The sequence below is a fragment of the Neomonachus schauinslandi genome, chromosome 5 (genome assembly GCF_002201575.2).
Source record: "Neomonachus schauinslandi chromosome 5, ASM220157v2, whole genome shotgun sequence".
Classification (NCBI taxonomy): Eukaryota; Metazoa; Chordata; class Mammalia; order Carnivora; family Phocidae; genus Neomonachus; species Neomonachus schauinslandi.
This window is the reverse complement of record NC_058407.1, coordinates 160,132,255-160,148,778: the sequence shown is the minus strand read 5'-3', so window position 1 is coordinate 160,148,778 and position 16,524 is coordinate 160,132,255. Positions and strand designations below refer to the sequence as shown.

At 49.9% G+C, this 16,524-nt stretch overlaps 1 protein-coding gene across 2 annotated transcripts; it reads left to right on the top strand.

The window, feature by feature from the left end:
• The first annotated feature begins 326 nt into the window (after positions 1–326).
• Positions 327–9,365, top strand: ZNF668 (zinc finger protein 668). 2 transcript variants are annotated; one of them, XM_021700600.1, is made up of 3 exons: positions 327–399; positions 6,900–7,574; positions 8,121–9,365. In XM_021700600.1, exons 2-3 carry the CDS (start codon positions 6,922–6,924, stop codon positions 9,331–9,333), a joined length of 1,866 nt encoding a protein of 621 aa, XP_021556275.1. In that variant the 5' UTR covers positions 327–399; positions 6,900–6,921; the 3' UTR covers positions 9,334–9,365. The 2 variants fall into 2 exon arrangements, with proteins under 2 accessions (XP_021556275.1, XP_021556276.1); XM_021700601.1 differs by having other exon boundaries at positions 359–399; positions 6,905–7,574.
• The last annotated feature ends 7,159 nt before the right edge of the window (positions 9,366–16,524 follow it).

The following is a 16,524-nucleotide window of genomic DNA, read 5'->3' as shown; positions in this document are numbered from 1 at the left end:
TTCACTCCTTGCTACTGAGGGAAATGTGGTGGAATATAAGCGGATTTGGGTACTACAAAGCTTGCCATGGCCCTTCTGTCCTCCCACCTTCTTCTTGGTGACCTGGCCCCAAGCTAGCAATAGCCCGGTGTATACCGTAAACCTGTCTGGCATCCTCTGTCATTAGCACCCACAGAGAACCCTTGCAAGATGTTTCTCCGCTACCTTCGCCTGCAGTGCTCGGGTCAACTCTGCCTTCCTCCCGGGCGGGAAAACCTCCCGCCCACTTCCGCTTGCCGGCCCCGCCTTCCCCCCTCCCCCCGCTGGGTCCTAGCGCCTGCCCCTCCCTGGCAGTGTCCCGGGCTCCGTCGGCGAGAGCAGCTGCCGCTGACGCCACGGAGCCAACCCAAGTTCGTTAAGGTAGGAAATGCCGGCGGGAAGGCGCGGGGACCCCTGGGCCGCCCCAGCGCGGACGCAGTCCGAGAGGCCTCAGTTTCCCTCTGGGTGCAGAGGGCGGATGGAGTTGGCCTGGCGCGAGCAGCGCGGGCGGGGCGGGAGGAGTGCGGCCCCGGGAGGGCGCCGGCGGGCTCTGGCCCAGCGGGTCCTAGAACCCGCCGGCTGTCCCCGCCGGCCGGCTGCTGCTGACTCCTAGGCTCGGCCGGCGCGGCTGCCTGCCTCGCACGGTGCGGGCCTTGGGGGTCCTAGAGCCCGCCATGTTGCGGGCTTTTGTCCCAGGCGCGCGGCCCGCCTAACAAGGTCCCCGGCGCCGGCGGCACCCCTCCCCGGCCGAGGTGCTAGTCGCCCCTCCCGCGGTCCTAGAGAACGCCATCTTGCAGGCCTTTGTCCAGCGTCCGGCCCTTGGCCCATTCATTTGTTCATTCTCTCATTCTTCGTTCACTCCTTCTTGACTCGTTCTCCGAGGCCACGTTTTCCTAGCCTTCCGAGACGAGTCAGCCCAGGGCTCTGCCCTGCGGGGCTGTCTGGTGGGGGCGCCGACGTGTAGATAGTTGCTGGGAGCTGGAGGCGCAGGGTTTCTGCAGCTCTAGGCCCCTTCTCAGTGCGTCTCTTAGGCCCTAAAGCCCTTCAATCTCCCACGTACCTCAGAGATCCCATTTTACTGATGAGAAAACTGAGGCCCAGAGCGCCGTGGCGTCCTTACCTCTACTGCCTATTAAGCATTCTTGAGGGCACTGAGGAAGGGGGTGTTTGAAGGATGCAAAAGAGTTTTTCCCATGGGAGAAGGCAAGCAAGGGCTCCCGAGGCAGAGAGAACTGCAAGTGGAGATGCATTTAGGTAGGAAAGTTTGAGAATTGAGGCTGGGGCTTAGTTTGCTGTTGGAAGGGGGACACTGCCGCTGGAGCTGAGGCTGAAAAAGTAGGTGAGGATTAGGTTGTGAACTGACCAGCTTGGAGGCCTAGGAGATGATTAGCCCTCACTTCCGCACAGTTTACAGTTCCCCATTCACCATCTCACCAGGTCTCATGGCCGGTGAGGCCTTATTGATGTCTACTTGCGTACACATGGGGAGACCAAGGTGCAGAGGGGATGAAAAGTAATTCCTTTTTTACCTCATCCCAGCTCGCAGGGTCCTAGCCTAAGCTGTCTGGGAATGAAATCAATGCATCTCTGGCATTTACAGCCTGTTCAGGCCGCAGGCCTGCCTCTCCCTCCTAAGCCAGTAGTGAAGCAAAGACAAGCCTCCCTCACCAGAGCAACGAACCCACTGTGGGATACTGGGTGATATTTGGACCTTGTGAACTTGGAAAGGCAGAGAAATTCAGTTAGTAAATAGTTGTTTACAGATATTCTCACAAACCCCTACTGTGGAGGAGGCAGAGGCAATAGACCTGGGTTTGAGTTCTGTCTTAGAGGTTGATTCACTCACTTTGTTTTGGGGCATCAGCCATAGTTCTAGGTGTAGAGGATACCAAAAAAAATGAAGGTTCCTGGCTCTTTGCCAGCCTAGACCCTGGTGCTGGAGACAGAGAATTAATAATCCAGCCATAAAATGTGTAAATGCACCAAAGCAACAATCAGGACAGAAAGCAGAAGTTTGAGAGCCAGACCACCTGACTTTGAATACTGGCTGTGTCCATGACTTCATGTCTGTGTGCCTCAGTATCCTTGTCTGTAAAATGGCAGAAATAATACTGTTTAACTTAGTCTGTTCAGGCTATGCATAACAACAACAACAACAACAAAACCCCACACAGACTAAAGGGGCTTAAACAACAGAAATTTATTTCTCACAGTTCTGGAGGCTGGGAAGTCCAAGATCATGATGCTGGCCAATTCAGTTCCTGGTGAGGACTCTCTTCCTGGCCTGTAGATGTCCACCCTCTTGTTATATCCTCACATGGCCTTCTCCATGCATGCGCGCATTCAGTCCATAAGAAATTTCTAGGCAGTTGTTGGGCGCCTGGGTGGCTCAGTTGGTTAAGCAACTGCCTTCGGCTCAGGTCATGATCCTGGAGTCCCTGGATCGAGTCCCGCATCAGGCTCCCTGCTTGGCAGGGAGTCTGCTTCTCCCTCTGACCCTCCCCCCTCTCATGTGCTCTCTCTCATTCTCTCTCAAATAAATAAATAAAAAATCTTTAAGAAATTTCTAGGCAGTTGTGAGGCTTAGCTTGAGGAGTACCCACAAAATGCATAGAATGATACCTGGCCCGTGGTAAGCTTGCAGAGAATGTTATCCTAATGAGCGCCATATGGGAAACTAAAGAGGAGGGGATAGTGATTAGCAAGAATACAAACAGCATTAAGAAAGGTGGTCAGGGGCGCCTGGGTGGCTCAGTCGGTTAAGCGACTGCCTTCGGCTCAGGTCATGATCCTGGAGTCCCGGCATCGAGTCCTGCATCGGGCTCCCTGCTCGGCGGGGAGTCTGCTTCTCCCTCTGACCCTCTTCCCTCTCGTGCTGTCTCTCATTCTCTCTCGCAAATAAATAAATAAAATCTTTAAAAAAAGAAAGAAAGGTGGTCAGGAGGGGCGCCTGGGTGGCTCAGTCGTTAAGCGTCTGCCTTCGGCTCAGGTCATGATCTCAGGGTCCTGGGATCGAGCCCCGCATCGGGCTCCCTGCTCCGCGGGAAGCCTGCTTCTCCCTCTCCCACTCCCCCTGCTTGTGTTCCCTCTGTCGCTGTGTCTCTCTCTGTCAAATAAATAAATAAAATATTAAAAAAAAAAAGAAAGGTGGTCAGGAGGGGCGCCTGGGTGGCTCAGTTGGTTAAGCGACTGCCTTCGGCTCAGGTCATGATCCTGGGGTCCCAGGATCGAGTCCCACATCAGGCTCCCTGCCCAGCAGGGAGTCTGCTTCTCTCTCTGACCCTCCCCTCTCTCATGCTCTCTCTCTCTCTCACATAAATAAATAAAATCTTAGAAAAAAAAAAGAAGAAGGAAAAGTGGTCAGGAAAGCCTTCTTTGAGGAGGTGACAGGGGGCTGAGGCCCAAATGAAATCAAAGAGATAGCTACACAATGATCCTTGGGGAACAGTGCTTCTGGCAGAGGGAGCCACTAGTACAAAGGCCCTGAGGTGGAAAGGAATTTCACTCTTTTTTTTTTTTTTTTTTTTTAAGATTTTATCATTTATTTGACAGAGAGAGAGGAAAAGCACAAGCAGGTGGTGGGGCAAAGGGAGAAGCAGGCTTCCCGCTGAGCCAGGAGCCGGATGCGGGGCTCGATCCCAGGCCCCTGGGATCATGACCTGAGCCAAAGGCAGATGCTTAACCAATTGAGCCACCCAGGCGCGCCATAAAGAAAGGGAGCCTGTGTGGGTGGAGCCTCGTAAGACCACAAAGAGGAGTGGGAGGTGAGGTAGCCTTCCACATGGAAAAGATAGAGGTCTTTGTCCTAGGAGCAGTGGAAAATCTCCTGATTTGGCTCATAAACCTGAAGTAAATACAGACTGGTAGAGAAAGAACCCAGCCCAGGGGCCTGAAGACTTGGATTTGAGTCTGGCCTCTTGACTAGCTTGGTGTCCTTATACAAGTGTTTTCCCTTGGGGGGGGGGGGCAGGGGGGGGGGGGGGCTGAATCTCCATATCTGAAGAGAGGCCTAGTAAAAGTGGCTCTCTCTTAGAAGCTTTGTGAAGACCTAAGGATGTGTCTTTGGTTCTTAAGTGTTAAGTGTTGGCTGTCATGACCCCAAGAGCGTGTTTAAAGTACAGATTTCTGAGTCCAACCCCATACTCTCTGGATGATTATTCTCTCGCAGGGGGTTCACAGACCTGACTTGGAGAAACATCAGTCTAGGGAGTGGTGGGTGGAAGAGTCCTTAGTAAACAATGAAGTGAGGACCTAATGGTGGGATTTTAGATAGGGGCCTGGCCTACATGGTCCCCTGCTTTTCATGGAGCTGGGCACCTGCTGCAACCAACCTGGTGCTTCCCTACCTTTTCCCCCAAGGAAGTGCTTTAGGAGGAGAGATGTACACCTCCAGCTATCTGATTTCTGGTTCACAGATAGGAACACTGAAGCCCAGAGCTTAGAACCCAGGGGTCAAGCCCTCTGAGAGGGAAACAGAAACATAAAGGGTGCTGGGTTCTGGTCTCAAGGCAGTTCCACAGGGATGAGAGAACATGAAGATGTGGCCTGAACTCTGGGTTCTGGTCAGTGTAGGGCCGGCCCAGGCAGCAGACAAGTCTGGGGGGCCCAGACAGCTGATAAAGATCCCAGTAACTCAAGGCAAGTTAAACACCTGGATTCAAGTCCCAGCTGTGAGTCTAGCTTTGTGACCATGGGCTAGTCACTAAACCTCTTGGAACCTCAGTTCATTTGTTTGTAAAATGAAGACAAGAATCTCTATCTCAGGAAGCTGTGAGAGAAATAAGGTAGCACGCTCAGCAAAGTGTCTGGCTCTAAGAAGACTCTCAATAATTGAGGGCAGTTATTCATATAACTCAACCAACACTGTGAAGTAAGTACTATTATTACCTCCATTTTTCAGATGAGAAAATCGAGGTACCATGGCATGAAGTAAATGGCACAAGGTCACAGCTAGGAAGTGAGTGAGGCAAGATTGGAAGCCAGGCAGTTAGTTTGGCTTCAGAGATGGGACACTTAACCACAGTGCTACATTGTTTCTCTGGGCTTCAGTTTCCTTCTCTGTAGAAAAGGAATCTATATAATAGAACTCTTCTGGTGCTGTTGATGTGAAGTTTGAGTTAATACATGTAAAGAGCTTAGGATACTGCCTTTTATTAACAAGGGCTCAGTAAATAGGAGCTATCATTTTTATTAAAGGGAAACTTTATCAGTCAGACTTTCCAGAGATGGTCTGGAAAGGAGGTAGTGACTGCCTCATCCAGAGATAGGGAAGGATCCGCTGGGATTTCTAGGGGGAATTCAAGCCACGGGGAAGGTTAGGCCTCATGCCCTTTAATTCACCTTCCAGTCCCAGCACTTAGTGGGAAAAGTGTGGGGGGTGGGGGGAACAAACTGAGGTTAGAACAAAGTTGTGTGGGATTGGGGCCAAAAACCAGAGGGGAGATGCAGGAAGAGCATCCTGGGGAAGTGGAGCTCAAAGGAAGGATTGGTGGGATTTGTAACAGCCAGAAGGGACCTGGGAGCTTGCATGGTGTGATGGAAGTCATGGAAAGTTATTGAGCAGGGGACAAAGTATGACATGATACTTTATGAAGAAGATTCTGGCTGCCTGTACACATAGCATATTATGTGTCTAGGGGCAGGGGACTGGGGCAGGGCCACTGGGCAGAAGGATACTGACTCTAAAGATGCAGCCCTTGCCACTTACCCCAAGGGCTCCTGTGGGTCATAACTTGGAAGCCACCAGCCCCTGAGGTATACAGATGAGGAAACAGGCCTAGAAAGGAGTACTAGACTCAGATCTCCTTCTTCCCAGCCTAGCTTCTGGACCCACCTGGCTCCCTCCCTTGCCTATAGCAGCATCCTTACCCCCTCACACTGGCCGCCCCCAGCAGCTGCTGCTGAGTACTCCCTAAGTGGATCTGCCCATAATCCTCTTCTTTTCATCCCCTTGGGAGGATGAGCTGGTGTTAAGACTAATGCAGCCATTAATCCTATTTCCTCCCAGCCATGATCCCCAGGAGCAGCTGGGTGGAGGGTGTCCGGGCACTGAATGAGAAAGACTAACTAGAGCGCGTGCCCCAGGAGGCCAGGCTAAATCAGACATATTTATTATGACTGAGACACTCCTAACTGCTAGCAATGGCTCAAGCTGCCTTGAGGGTAATGAGTTCCCCATTACCAGAGCTATGGGAACAGGAGCCCAACAGCAATTCCAGAGCAGAGGGTGGACCAGGATTCCTGCCTGGGGTGGAGTCCCTTCCAGCTGTGCAAGGCCAGAACTCTGTGCAAACAGTTGCTGCCTCTGACTAACCAGAGGGGAAAGACAAAATCCATACACTGCGGACCTATCGCTTCGGACAGACGGTGCCAATTACCAGTTAGCCCACTAATTCTGCCTTCTTCCGGACCTACCTCTGTCTTCCCTGGGCACTTGGCAACCTTCAGGCCAGACCCACATCCACATAGCCTCTGTGTCTGCAGCCCTGCATAGGACCCGTGCCCTGGCACAAGGCCTTAGCCGCTGAGCTGAGGAAGGAAGATGGGGAGATGGATGGAACCTGGGCCTTCTGGGAATGCTACAGCATTTGGAGAAGCCCAGAGGCTGGGGAGAGAAGTACAGGTGGACATTTTGATGACGCCAACCTCCTCTCTTGGCCCCTCTGAGGTTACCTGGTCCAACTTCTTTCATCAATGAACAGACCAGGGAGGAAACTCGAGAGCAGAGTGTAAGAGCCAGGAATGTTTGGAAGGAAAGATATGGCCATGCCTGGTCAGAGAAATGCAGATAAGACAGAGCTCCCCTTTGAGGCCTTAGCAAGGAGAGGCCTTGGAGATCTGCAAAGGCATGCGGCTTGTGTCTAACTTTGCTTCTTTCCTAGAGAAGTTCCGCCCATTGGAGCCATGGAGGTGGAGTCTGCCGAGGCCCGGCCCTCTGCCCCCGCCCCCGGCTACAAGCGCTCCGGTCGCCGCTACAAGTGCCTGTCCTGTACTAAGACATTTCCAAATGCGCCTAGGGCAGCGCGTCACGCTGCCACACATGGGCCTGTAGACTGCGCAGAGGAGGTGGCGGAAGGGAAGCTGAAGCCGGAGACAGAACCCAAAGCAGAGGATGCTGGCGGGGACAAGGTGTCAGGTGCATCGGCTAAGCCTCGGCCTTATGCATGCCCGCTGTGCCCCAAGGCCTACAAGACGGCACCCGAGCTGCGCAGTCACGGCCGCAGCCACACTGGCGAAAAGCCCTTCCCTTGCCCCGAGTGTGGCCGCCGCTTCATGCAGCCTGTGTGCCTGCGCGTGCACCTGGCCTCGCACGCTGGCGAGCTGCCCTTCCGCTGCGCTCATTGCCCCAAGGCCTACGGCGCGCTCTCCAAGCTCAAGATTCACCAGCGTGGTCACACAGGCGAGCGGCCCTACGCTTGCGCCGACTGCGGCAAGAGCTTCGCCGACCCTTCGGTGTTCCGCAAACACCGGCGCACGCACGCGGGCCTGCGGCCGTACGGCTGCGAGCGCTGCGGCAAGGCCTACGCGGAGCTCAAGGACCTGCGCAACCACGAGCGGTGAGGGCGCTGTGCTGTAGCTGATCCGGGCTGGGAAGAGCTTCGGAAAGCCGGCCAATGGGGCGGAGGTGGGGCAAGGCTGCCCTGTGACCAATGGGAACAGGGGTTGTGTCTCAAAGAGTGAAAAGAGCCAATGGAAGATTAGGGGGGCGGGGCTGTAGGGAGAGCCGAGCACACGAACCGAGAAGCGGGTACCCCAGCTGGGACGGGGGCGGGGCCGACTGCGTTGGAAGCCAGCCCTGGAGGATTCCGCTGGGATCTAATTGTCCTGGGTCCCTGGACAGCTGGAAAGGGGGCAAGGCCGGAAGTCGTGCCACCCAGAGGATCTCTGGTTGGAGGCCCGTAGGTGGGAGTGGAGCCTGGCCTTTGGTGTGCAGAGAGGGGGTCTTATCTGGGATCTAGACAGCCAGTCTGAAGGTTTCTTACTCCGGGTGCTGCCCTGTGGTCCCCAGGGATGTTAGGAGCCCCTACTGTACAGGGCGGACAGGCAGCAGGGGTCAGGTGATAGGCCTGCCACCTTCATGTCTGGTCCTCCGTCCTCCACAGGTCCCACACCGGTGAGCGCCCCTTCCTCTGCTCAGAGTGCGGCAAGAGCTTCTCCCGCTCATCCTCGCTCACGTGCCACCAGCGCATCCATGCGGCTCAGAAGCCCTATCGCTGTCCAGCCTGTGGCAAGGGCTTCACGCAGCTGAGCTCCTACCAGAGCCATGAGCGCACCCACTCCGGCGAGAAGCCCTTCCTGTGCCCACGTTGCGGCCGCATGTTCTCCGACCCCTCGAGCTTCCGGCGCCACCAGCGGGCGCACGAGGGCGTGAAGCCTTATCGCTGTGAGAAGTGCGGCAAAGACTTTCGGCAGCCGGCAGACCTGGCCATGCACCGGCGGGTGCACACGGGTGACCGGCCGTTCAAGTGCCTGCAGTGTGACAAGACGTTTGTGGCGTCTTGGGACCTCAAGCGCCATGCGTTGGTGCACTCGGGCCAGCGGCCCTTCCGCTGTGAGGAGTGTGGGCGAGCCTTCGCCGAGCGAGCCAGTCTCACTAAGCACAGCCGGGTGCACTCGGGCGAGCGCCCCTTCCACTGTAACGCCTGCGGGAAGTCCTTCGTGGTATCATCAAGCCTGAGGAAGCATGAGCGGACCCATCGAAGTAGCGAGGCCGCAGGGGCGCCCCCACAGCAGGAGCTGGTAGTGGGGCTGGCACTGCCAGTCAGCGTGGCAGGCGAGGGCTCCACGGCCCCGGCAGCAGGTTCAGGGCTAGGGGACCCCCCAGCAGGGCTGCTGGGGCTGCCCCCGGAATCAGGTGGTGTGATGGCCACCCAGTGGCAAGTGGTGGGCATGACGGTGGAACATGTGGAGTGCCAAGATGCTGGGGTTGGGGAGGCTCCTGGTCCCTTGGGGGGAGCAGGCGAGGTGGGGGGCGAGGAGGTTGATGAGAAGCCACCGCAGTTTGTGTGCCGGGAGTGCAAGGAGACGTTCTCCACGCTGACGTTGCTGCGACGGCATGAGCGCTCGCACCCAGAGCTCCGGCCCTTTCCCTGCACCCAGTGCGGCAAGAGCTTCTCTGACCGGGCAGGGCTGCGCAAACACAGCCGCACCCACAGCTCTGTGCGCCCCTACACCTGCCCCCACTGCCCCAAGGCCTTCTTGAGTGCCAGTGACCTGCGCAAGCACGAGCGCACCCACCCTGTGCCCATCGGGACCCCCACGCCCCTCGAGCCCCTTGTGGCTTTGCTAGGAATGCCTGAAGAGGGGCCTGCGTGAGGCCCATCGCCCCCTCCACTTCACTCCCAAGAGCCCAGACCTCACAGGGTGTCTCCTGAACCTCTCTGCCCCAGCTCACTCTTTAGACTCCAGATCCCTGCCCCCCCCCCCCCAGGCAGCTAGCTCTCCTTGCCAACAAAGAGCTGGGGACAATGGAGGCGGGCAGCAGCTGTTGAGAGACACGTGTGGTTCTGAGTAACACTCATTAAAGCATTTCACTTTGACACTGGGCTGTCTTCTGTTTTTTGGTTGGGGAAAAGGGAGTGGGAGTTTGGGCATCCGGTAAGGTTCAGTGGAGACCCCTAGACTGACAGATGAGAAACTAGAAGAGTCTTTGGCTGCATTGTTTCCCAATGTATATTTTCAGAATGTCTTGACAAAGGGTTCCCTGGTCAAGGAAGTACAGGACGTTCCCTGTGCTCTTCTTGGGGTTTGTTGGTGATCAAAAGTGTATTAAAGTCATTGAGAAGTCCAACAATGAACAAATCTATTTGTCTTTGTTTAGGCCATAGTTATTTCATCATGGAAACCTCTTATTGAGTAGTTCTATCCTTTTACAGAAAATACACTGAGGTCCAAAACTAGAATATTTCCTGCATACTGCAATAACAAACTAGAAAACCCACTTGGGGGACAAAGGAGTTCCATTCATAGTAACAACAAAACCCATAAACTATGAAGGAATAAACCTCACAAGAAACATGCAAAACATATATGAAGAAAATGGTATCATCCTAAAGGTTATAAACCCTAACTTTTGGAGTTACTAGGTTATAAACCCTAACTGAATGGAGACATACCATGTACCTGAATGGAAAGACATTAAAAATGTTGATTCTTCCTAGTTTAATCCTTAGAGTCATTGTCATCCAAAAAGGTTTTTTGTTGTTTTTTTAAAGATTGTTTGTTTGTTTGTTTTAGAGAGGGCATGCGTGAGTGGGGAGGGGGCAGAGCGGCAGAGAGAGAGGAGAGAATCTCCAGCCGACTCCACACTGAGCATGAAGACCGACTTGGGGCTCGATCCCTGAGATTGTGACCAGAGCCTAAATCAAGAGTTGAAGGCTTAACAGACTAAGCCACCCAGGCACCCCCAAAAAGGTTTTTAATAGAACTTAAAAGCCCAAAATTCTATGTAATACATATTTGAGGTGATGTATCTGACATACTAGATAAATAGCAACACACTGAAGTTAAAACAGGTTATTACTGGCACAAGAATCCATTAGCCAATGGGGTAGGGGAGAAAGGTTTAGAAACTGCCCTATTTCTGGGAATTTAGTTGACGATAAATGTGATTATTTAAATCAGTGGAGAAAGATAGGCTGTTAAATTATAGTCATATCCATATTCTGGAAGGCTACACAACTTTTTAAAGAAAAAAAAGAAGGCCCATGTTTAATGTGAATTGGTATAACCTTTTGGGAAGATGATTTGATCATGTTTATTAAAAAGTTAAATGCATAGGGGCGCCTGGGTGGCTCAGTTGGTTAAGCGACTGCCTTTGGCTCAGGTCATGATCCTGGAGTCCCAGGATCAAGCCCCACATCGGGCTCCCTGCTCGGCGGGGAGTCTGCTTCTCCCTCTGACCCTCTCCCCTCTCATGCTCTCTCTCTCTGTCTCATTCTCTCTCTCAAATAAATAAATAAAATCTTTAAAAAAAAATAAAAAGTTAAATGCATATACTCTATAACTTGGCAAGCACACGTCAAAGAATTACACCACAGAGTTCTTTTTCCACTTCCATGTTCCATCGGCAAAATTGAAGATAAGAATGTTCAGTGCAGGGGCGCCTGGGTGGCTCAGCCATTAAGCATCTGCCTTCGGCTCAGGTCATGATCCTAGGGTCCTGGGATCGAGCCCCGCATTGGGCTCCCCGCTCTGTGGGAAGCCTGCTTCTCCCTCTCCCACTCCCTCTGCTCGTGTTCCCTCTCTCGCTGTCTCTCTCTGTCAAATAAATAAAATCTTAAAAAAAAAGAAAAGAATGTTCAGTGCAGCAAAATTTGTGATAACCAGGAATACCCTAAATGTCCATTAGCAAAGGACTAATTAAATAAGGCTAGCCGCTGTAAAATATATTCTGCAGCTATTTTTTTTAAAAATGAGGCTTATTAACCCATGTTGTTGAAAGATATCCCAAAAATATGTCAAGTGAAAAAAATAAAGTGCAAAGCAGTGTAATTAGTATACTCCCATCTGGGCTTAATTACACCTTAGTACTCAAATTTCTATAGAATATTCTTAGAAGGACACTCAGGAACTGATTTTGGGTTATAAAGTCCAGCCACTAGGGCCTTCCTGATTTATAAGCCAAAATGAAGCCAAAGGTCAGAGTGAACCAGATCCTCCTTTCCATGCTCTTATCTCTAGACTTGCTCTTACCAACTCCACACCAAGTTGGCAGCCTCAGGAAGTGACCAGTGGGCAGCCCCTCTCCAGGCCCACAGGCCAGTCATAGGGGACTTTGCAGCTGGCAGTGTCAGGACTGTGAACCCCAGTAGCTCCAGGAACAGAAGTATCAAGTATTCCCTTGACATCAAGGACCTCACTCACAGTTGTCGTGCCTGGTCCTCAGACATTAGCTTTAGAAAGCATTCTTATTCCTGCTCTCCATCTCAGGACAAGGGGGCCACATGGCAACAGCAGGGAGCAGGGTGTCGTGGCTGAAGGAAGAGACACCAGTTTGGCCAAGGACATTCACTGCCCAAAGCAGGACAAGCACTGACCCCAGGCTTTCTGCCTGTCCAGGCTGGAACCAAAGACTGACAGGGTCCAGGAAAGAAACAGACTGGACTGGGGTATTGGCAACAGGGGGATTTTGGTTACTACCAACTTGCTTTGTGACCTTGAGCAAGATCCATATACCCTAATTAATCAATAGATACCCATGGGTATCTATCTACAATGAAGGATGAAGTGGGTCCCATGGATGTTTAGAAGGAATCCACAGCCTCTCTTCCCTTTCTGAGACCAGACAGCACACCCATGCCTTGGTCCCCCTTCTCTGCTACCCCAGGCATCCTATACCCCAGTTCCCACTCCTTAAGGACTCAGACGGTCTGACTTTTCTAAAAAATTATTTTAACAGCTTTATTAAGATAATACTTACATGCCATAAAATTAATCCGTTTAAAATATCCAATTCAGTGGTTTTTAGTATATTCACAGGGTTATCGAACAATCTAATTTTAGAATAGTTTCACCCGCTTGAAAGAAACTCCACACCCATTAGCTGTCACTCCCTATTGTCCCCAACCCCATTTCCTTTCCCTCAGCCCTGGTCAATCACTAATCTACTTTCTATCTTTCTGGAGTTGCCTCTTGTGGACAATTCGTGCAAACAGAATCATACAATATGTGGTCTTTGTAACTGGCCTCTTTCACTTCCCACGATGTTCTCAAGGTTCAGCCATGCTGTAGGACGTGTCAGTACTCATTCCTCCTCACTGCTGAATAATATTCCATTGTATAGAGATACATGTTTTCCGCTTATTTTTTTTTTATTTATTTTTTTGAGAGAGGGAGGGGCAGAGAGGGAGAGAGAGAACCTTAAGCAGCCTCCACAGCCAGTGCAAGAGCCCAATGAGGGGCTTGATCTCACAACCCTGAGATCATGACCTGAACCAAAGTCAAGAGTCCCACGCTTAACCAACTGAGCCATCCAGGCACCCCATGGAGATACATGTTCTAATCCATTCATCACTTGATGCACATTTGGGTTTCCATTGTTTGTCTACTGTGAATAATGCTGCTATGAACATTCATGTACAAGTTTTTATGTGGACATGTTTTTCTTTTTCTTTCTTCCTTCCTTCCTTTTCTTCCTTTTCTTTCTTTCTTTCTTTCTTCCTTCCTTCCTTCCTTTTCTTCCTTTCTTTCTTTCTTTCTTCTTTCTTTCTTTCTTTTCTTTCTTTCTTTCTTTCTTTCTTTCTTTCTTCTTTCTTTCTTTCTTTCTTTTTTTCTTTTCTTTCTTTCTTTCTTTCTTTCTTTCTTTCTTTCTTTCTTTCTTTCTTTCTTTCTTTCTTTCTTTCTTTCTTTCTTTCTTTCTTTCTTTCTTTCTTTCCTTCCTTCCTTCTTTCTTTCTTGTCAGAGAGAGAGAGTGCACACAAGCAGTGGGAGAAGCAGGCTCCCCGCTGAGCAGGGAGCCCAATGCAGGACTCGATCCCAGGACCCTGGGATCATGACAGGAGCTGAAGCTCAGAAGCTTAACCGACTGAGCCACCCAGGTGTCCCTGGACATGGACATGTGTTTCAATTCTCTTGTTTGAAGAACTGTCAGAATGTTTTCTAAAGTGGCTGCACCATTTTACATTCCCACCAACAGGGTATGACTGTTCTAATTTCTTCATACCTTTACCAACAGCTGCTATTATCTGTCTTTTTATTATAGCCATCCTAGTGGGTGTGAATTTGTGGTTGTGATTTGCATTCCCTTGATGGAAACTGATGTTGGACATCTTGTGTGCTTATTGGCCATTTGTACATCATCTTTGGATAAATGTCTATTCAAGTTCTTTACCCATTTTTTAATTGGACTATTTGACTTTTTGCTGTGGAGTGGCAAAAGTGTTTCTGTATTCTACATAGAAGTTTCCTATGATTTGCAAAAATTCTCTCTCATTGTGTGGATTGTCCTTGTACTTTCTGGGTGCCCTTTGAAGCGCAAAAGTTTTCAATTTTGAGGCTATCTCATTTATCTATTTTTTTCTTTAGTTGCTTGTGCTTTGCGAGCCATACATAAGAAACCATTTCCTAATCTAAGTTCATGAAGATTTGTGCCTGTTTTTATCTAAGAATGTTAGAAACATAAAGTTTACAACCTAGTTATAAACTTATAAGCTTAAAATTTAGAAAACTTTTGGGGCATCTGGGTGGCTGAGTCGGTTAAGTGTCCAACTCTTGATTTTGGCTCAGGTCATGATCTCAGGGTCCTGGGATGGAGCCATGTTGGGCTCCCAATTCAGCGGGGAGTCTGCTTGAGGATTCTCTCCCTCTCCTTCTGCCCCTCCTCCCCAACCCCATGTGCTCTCTCTCTCTAAAAATAAATAAATCCTTTTTAAAAATTTATAAAAATTTTTTGTAAACTATAAACGTTTTGGGGCGCCTGGGTGGCTCAGTTGGTTAAGTGACTGCCTTCAGCTCAGGTCATGATCCTGGAGTCCCGGGATCCAGTCCTGCATCGGGCTCCCTGCTCGGCGGGGAGTCTGCTTCTCCCTCTGACCCTCCCCCTCTCATGCTCTCTGTCTCTATCTCATTCTCTCTCTCAAATAAATAAAATCTTTAAAAAAAAAAACTATAAACGTTTTATAGCTAAAAGCTCTTATATTTGGATCTTGGATCCATTTTGAGCTAACCTTTGTATGTGTTTGAGAGAGGGGTCCGATTTCATTCTTTTTTTAAAAATTTTTTTAAGGATTTTATTTATTTATTTGACAGAGAGAGACATAGCAAGAGAGGGAACACAAGCAGGGGGAGTGGGAGAGGGAGGAGCAGGCTCCCCGCCGAGCAGGGAGCCCGATGTAGGGCTCGATCCGAGGACCCTGGGATCATGACCTGAGCCGAAGGCAGACGCTTAACGACTGAGCCACCCAGGCGCCCCGGATTTCATTCTTTTGCACATGCATATCCCATTATCCCAGCACTATTAGTTTAAAAGAATGTTCTTTCTCCATTGAATTCTCTTGATACCCTTGTTGAAAATAAACTAACTGTACACATCGTTTATCTCTGGAATCTCAATTGTATTCCAAGAAGATATACATAGCTATCTATCTATCTGTCTATCTATCATCTATCTCTACTTTTTTTATGCTAGTACCACACTATTTTGCTTATTGTAGCTTTGTAGTAAGTTTTATCAAGACCTGTGATTCCTCCAACTTATTCCTCTATTTTAAGTTTTTCTGGATTCCGTGCATTTCCATATGAATTTTAGGATCTGCTTGCCAATTTTTGTGAAAAATAAAAAAGAAGCTAGGATTTTGATGGGGATTGCATTGAATCTGTAGATCAATTTGAGAAGTTTTGCCATCTTAAGAATATTAAATCCTCTGACCCATGAATTTGGGATTTAAAAAATCTTGGGCGCCTGGGTGGCTCAGTTGGTTAAGCGACTGCCTTCAGCTCAGGTCATGATCCTGGAGTCCTGGGATCGAGTCCCACATCGGGCTTCCTGTTCGGCAGGGAGTCTGCTTCGTCCTCTGACCCTATCCCCTCTCAGGTGTTCTTTCTCTCTCATTCTCTCTCTCAAATAAATAAAAATAAAATCTTAAAAAAAAATCTATTTAGGGATGCCTGGGTCAGCTGGTTAAGTATCTGTCTTCAGCTCAGGTCATGATCTCAGGGTCCTGGGATCGAGCCCTAGGTCCAGCTCCCTGCTCAGTGGGGAGTGTGCTTCTCCCTCTGTCCCTACACCATACCCCACTCGTGCTCTCTCTCTCTCAAATAAATAAATAAAATCTTTTAAAAATATTCAGAATTACATTAATTGAAGTAAGTCTGGCTGGCTCAGTTGGAAGAGCATTCAGCTCTTGATCTCAGGGTCATGAGTTTGAGCCCCACAGTGGGTGTAGAGGTTACTTTAAAAAAAAAATTTTTTTTAAATTACATTAATTGATTTTGGATGTTAAACCAACCTTGCATTCCTGAGAAAAATCCCACTTGGTAATGCTGTATAATAATTTTTATTTATTTATTTTTAAAGATTTTATTTATTTATTTGACAGAGAGAGAGACAGCGAGAGAGGGAACACAAGCAGGGGGAGTGGGAGAGGGAGAAGCAGGCTTCCCGCCAAGCAGAGAGCCCGATGTGGGGCTCGATCCCAGGACCCTGGGATCATGACCTGAGCCAAAGGCAGACGCTTAACGACTGAGCCACCCAGGCGCCCCTAATAATTTTTATATATTGCTAGATTTGGTTTGTTGGTATTTTGTTGAGGATTTTTGTAAGAAATACACTTGTAGTTTTCTTTTCTTGTGATGTCTTTGTCCAGTTTTATTATCTGGATAATGTCCGGTCTAACTTCTGGCCTTCACTTTTCTTCCGCCCTAACTTTCTTTACCTCCCTGGCTCTCTACCAGGACTGTCCCAGGTAGTGAGTACATCCTGGGAATGCCAAATCATAGGCCCCGCTGCTGGAGCAGCAGCTGGTATCCCTCATCAGTCTGTACTATAGACCACAGTCATCACCCCCT